Source organism: Pan troglodytes, chromosome 1, assembly GCF_028858775.2.
Source record: "Pan troglodytes isolate AG18354 chromosome 1, NHGRI_mPanTro3-v2.0_pri, whole genome shotgun sequence".
Classification (NCBI taxonomy): domain Eukaryota; kingdom Metazoa; phylum Chordata; class Mammalia; order Primates; family Hominidae; genus Pan; species Pan troglodytes.
This window is the reverse complement of record NC_072398.2, coordinates 130,845,168-130,850,362: the sequence shown is the minus strand read 5'-3', so window position 1 is coordinate 130,850,362 and position 5,195 is coordinate 130,845,168. Positions and strand designations below refer to the sequence as shown.

Here is a 5,195-nt window from a genome sequence, read left to right as displayed (position 1 = left end):
GTTTCCTGCAGGTCTTTGCCAAAATAATACTTTATCAGAAAGATTCCCCTGACTACCCTGTATAAAATGGCACCTTCTTGCCCTGTATCCTTGAACCCACTTTTATTCTTCTCATAGTCCTTATCATTATCTGGTATATTCTTTGTTTACCATTCTTCCCTCCCTCTTTCTTTCTCCCTGACCTGAAATATAAACTCCTTAAGGCAAGAATTTTTTTGTGTATGTTTTATTCACCGCTATCTTTACAACATCAAGAAGAGGGCATGGTACAAAGAAGGTGCTCAGTATATATTTGTTCAATTAATGAATTAATTAAAGTTTGAATTTCCAGCCTCTGAGGCCCCTTAGAATACTTATATGTTAGCAAATTTTTCTTATTTTTAAAGGCTACATGCAAAAGATTCATCTGGATTGTTTGTTAACAAATGAGGAATACTGGTACTCTCCCTCAGATGTAATTATGCAAATAATCCTCAGATCACATGTTTAAAACAATAAAGTGTGTCCCTTAGGACTCTCAGGTAGCTAGTTATAGACAATAAAACTCACATGGGCTCAAAGGAAAAGGAGAATCTTGTGGTTCACAAAATAAAAAATTGCAGGTGTAGTTCTTCCATCATGTACCGGTTGACCCAGTGATGTAACAAATCCTATTTCTATCCCTCTCTCCGCTTGACCTTTCATGGCTGGATTTATCCTTGGATTCCACTTGGTGGCAAAAAGGCAGCTACAATTCTAGATGTTACATTTGCTCCCCACATCATGCATCAGAAAAGAACAGTGCTTTTGAACTTGATCTCTGACACAGAGTTTGAGATTCACTCTCTCTCTCTTTGGCTCAAATTGTGTGCCTTCTTCATTCCCACCTCAGTCATTGTGACCAGTGTCGGGGTGGACAATGCTGATTGGCCAAGCCATCCAGGGCCCACCACTAGAGCGGAGGTGGATGAGTGAGGTTAATATGACCACAACTATGTGGCCGAGGAGCGAATGTTTCAAAGGAAAATTTAGGGTGCTATTGGAGGAAGAATAGGAACTTGGATCCTAGGGAGGCAGCCAACACAAGACCTGGCTTTGGGTATTCTCTTTCGGGTAGTTGTCATTTGCTCCCCAGACTGGTGGTGATGGACCACAACTGTGTGGACCCGTTTCTAATCTAGTTAGGTGATATTTTTGTTCCCCTTTTTTTTCTGCAGGTATTTCAAATACTCACTATGCTCCACAAATCCCCTACCTTGTCCTACTCCTTCTTAGCAAATGATTTTTACTCTAATTCATAGAGAAAATAGAATTAGACAAGTATACCATTTCTACCACCTGACCATCCAATTCACAAACTCATTTACATTTGTACTCATTTGTACCTAGTCCCTTGTAATCTTAAGAGTTGCAATTAGCAAACTATCCTCTGTGGGCCTGCCACATTTTTTTGTAAGAGAAAAATGTTATAGGAAGACAGTTATACTCATTTGGTTAAGTATTGCCTTTAGCAGCCGGCGTGGTGGCTCATGCTGCTCTCCCTCAATCTACCAGTGTGCTCAAAGATATCAGACTTAAAACAAAACAATTCTCTTAGTTCTTCGACACTCTCATGACCCTGCTCTTTTATTTTCCCTTCTCATCCAAGCTTCTTTTTGTATATATACATATCTTTGCCATTTATTTTTAAAAATCTTATTCAAAATATTAAATAATACAGTTTCAGATATGAAAAAAATTACTGCAATAAAACAATTCAGAGATATTTCCATTGTGCTTCCCTTCCTTGTTAGGAAAGTACACTGTCCACCCTAGAGACAGGATGGACGGCCTTCTTCCAGCTCTACCCAAAGAACAAGGCCACTGGCTCACCTGGGCCCTGCTTGACATATATTAGGGCTTATGTTTTCTGAAATGTTGTAGTGACACTTGTAAGTCAACCATGGTTCAAATCACATATTTACGTATTGATCAGTTCTTTATGATAGAAAGATAGACACAAATGAAATATAGTAAATAATTTCCAGTTGCCATAAAAAACAAAAACAAAAGAAAACAAGCGTGGAGGAAAAAAGGTCATTGTACACAAATATACTTTATGTATACAAACAACTTCAATCAGGTATAATTTTAATTTGAAAGACCTAGATACAGTATTATTTAAGTGATAATGACCCATAAGATTTATTCAAATTCACCATAAAATAATACATGGAGTAAACAAATGTGATATAATTTTAAACTCTGCCCAATCCTTGAAACCTTGGAGGAACCCATGCTACAATCAATTGCTAACTAAAAGCAACTGTACATGTATTTAATATTTTATCACAGTTTCCACTTCTAAATTTAACATAGTAATTCAAACCAAAAAAAATAGTATCTCTGTAACGTTTTATGTATGTCCACTGCAAGCTTCAGAGTCTCTGTTGCCAAGATTTCTTGACACATTTAATGTTTTACCTAAAATCGTGGTCAGATTGAGCAATATCGTTATCCTAAATTATGTTTAAATTATCTAAAAATATCCAAAGCAGTTTTCTTGGAAGGAAAAAAAATATTACTCAAATGTAAAGCATTATCACACATATCCTTGTACATTACAGTTTGGGACCACAAAAAAATGTGTGGTTAAAAAATAGTATTTGAATGGCAGAGAATGAATGTGAGTCAGCAGTAACAGATATGTTAGAATTTAGTTACAAGTTTGGGATCTTTTAAAAGTAGCATCACTAATACTTCCAGAAGAAGCATAATAAATCTAAAACAATAAAAACTAACAGTGTAAATATAAGGTAATGCTTAACTCACATTTTGGACACCTGATTAAACTCAACTCTAAAAGTACAGATCAAAAAATTATATACTCCTTGTTTATGACATTTAATTTCCAAAGCACCAAGGCAAAAGAGAGACCCACCTCTCATTTAAGTACCAATTGCCTATGGCAAACATCTGCACAATATCATATAAAAAGTCAAGCAAATAAAATTACATAATAAGCAAACTCAAATCACAGGGCAAAAAATATAATTATTGGTAATCTTCAAAGAAGACATTGCCTCATTAACATTCTGATCTAGGCAATGGTATTCCACTGTTTTGGAACAAAGGCCATCACGCCATTTTCTGCTTTGAACCAGAAGAAAAATCTTCCTTTTTTTGTGGTATGTAATGTAGACAATAGCAATGCAAAAAGCAAAAATAATAAGATGAAAAAAGAAATGGCTGTCTTCCTCTTCTATATTTGAGGATGGCATCTTAAAAGATTTCACTGACTGTTCAATTTCCATGTAACCCCTGTTTTCTTCCAAGGTGTCATCAGACTCGTCGTCATCCCTGTGGCCCGTGGTCCAGTCATAGTCTGGTTCTCCATAATTGCCACTGTCCAGAGTGTCTTTGGCTGTGGATGGAGAACTGTTCAGCGTGAGAAGATCCTCCTCCTCTGTGCTAGGATCTTCATTGTTATCAGCTTCCTCTTGAGACAGAGGTGTAGGTGAGGGATGAGGGGCCACAGATGCTCCTCCACTTTTCTCAGTACTCATTGTGGGAGGGAGGGTGGTACTGATTTGGGAAATAGAAGATTTGGTTTGTTTTTCATGTGTTAAAGCATTCACATTTGGGGTAGAAATATCTGAGTTGAGTACAGATTGAATCAGTGAATCAGTCCATGATACAACACTGGATAGAGTGGCGGACACAAGGAGGAGCGCCAAGACCAGCGGCCCCACCAGCCCCGCAAAGGCTTGGATGGCCGACCTGGGCAGAAGTTTTGCTTGTGCGGGCCCCCTCATCCTCCTCAGGGCAGCAGCAACCATAACGGACTCTTTTTTTTTTTTTTAAATGTATTATCACTCTGTTGCCCAGGCTGGAGTGCAGTAGCATGATCTTGGCTCACTGCAACCTCCGCCTCCTGGGTTCAAGCAATTCTCCTGCCTCAGCCTCCCAAGTAGCTGGAATTACAGGTGTGTGCAACCAAGCCCACATAATTTTTGTATTTTTAGTAGAGACACGGTTTCATCATTTTGGCCAGGCTGCTCTTGAACTCCTGACCTCAGGAGATCCTCCTGCCTTGGCCTCCCAAAGTGCTAGAATTACAGGCGTAAGCCACCACACCCAGCCCCAAGCTTCTTAGAAGTGTTGTTTTTGTCTGGATGTGGTGGTTCACACCTGTAATCCCAGCACTTATGGAGGCCGAGGTGAGAGGATTCCTTGAGCCTAGGAGTTTGAGACCAGCCTGGGCAACATAATGAGACTTGTCTCTACAAAAAAATTTAAAAATTAGTTAGGTGTGGTGGTGCATGCCAGTAGTCCCGGCTATTTGGGAGATTGATGTGGGAGGATCACTTAAGCCTGGGAGGTTGAGGCTGCAGCAAGCTATGATTGTGCCACTGCAGTCCTGCCTGAGTGTAGTGACAGAGTGAGATCCTATCTCGGAAAAAAAGAAAAAAGGAATATGATCAGCCTCATATTCCTCACCTTCCAGTCACTTCTCAAACCACTTCAGTCTTCATCATTTGCTGTTAGTTAACTAGTTAATGAGGTCAATAAGTTTAATTAATTAATTAAACCATTTAGTTAACTAGGTAAAATATGTGTGGGGTAACCATTATGTGCCAGGTACTGTTCTAGGCTCTGAGCAGTGACAAAATTGGCAGAAACTCTTGCTGAGTGGAATTTGTAATCTAGTGGCGAGACAATGAACAAAATAATAAGTAAAATATCCAGTATGTTAGAAAATAACAAGTGCCGTGGAGAAAAACCAATCAAGGAAGGGAGATGGGGAGTGCTCACTGTGAACATGATGTTTGAGCAAAGAAGGTGAGTTAGTGTGCCCTTGGCAGAGGGAACAGCAAGGGTAAGAACCCTTGTATGGGAGTGTCTGGAATGTTCAAGGAACTGCAAGGACCAATATCGCTGGAGTCAATAGGAATATGGGGCAGAGTGATAGGAGATGGGGTTGGAGAAGTAATGGGGGTCTATGTTACTTACAGCCTTACATGCCATTCTAAAGATTTTGGCTTTTGGCCGGGTGCGGTGGCTCATGCCTGTAATCCCAGCACTTTGGGAGGCCAAGGCAGGTGGATCACCTGAAGTCAAGAGTTCGAGACCAGCCTGGCCAACCTGGTGAAACCCCGTCTCTACTAAAAATACAAAAAAATTATCCAGGCATGGTGCTACATGCCTGTAATGCCAACTACTTGGGAGGCCGAGGC

General features: G+C 39.8%; 1 protein-coding gene across 1 annotated transcript; it reads right to left on the bottom strand.

Annotated features, from left to right (window-relative positions):
* Positions 1-2,972: 2,972 nt before the first annotated feature.
* On the bottom strand, positions 2,973-3,797 carry LOC735368 (keratinocyte-associated transmembrane protein 2-like). Its single transcript, XM_054668207.1, has one exon. It carries the CDS (start codon positions 3,795-3,797, stop codon positions 2,988-2,990), a length of 810 nt encoding a protein of 269 aa, XP_054524182.1. The 3' UTR covers positions 2,973-2,987.
* Positions 3,798-5,195: the final 1,398 nt, after the last annotated feature.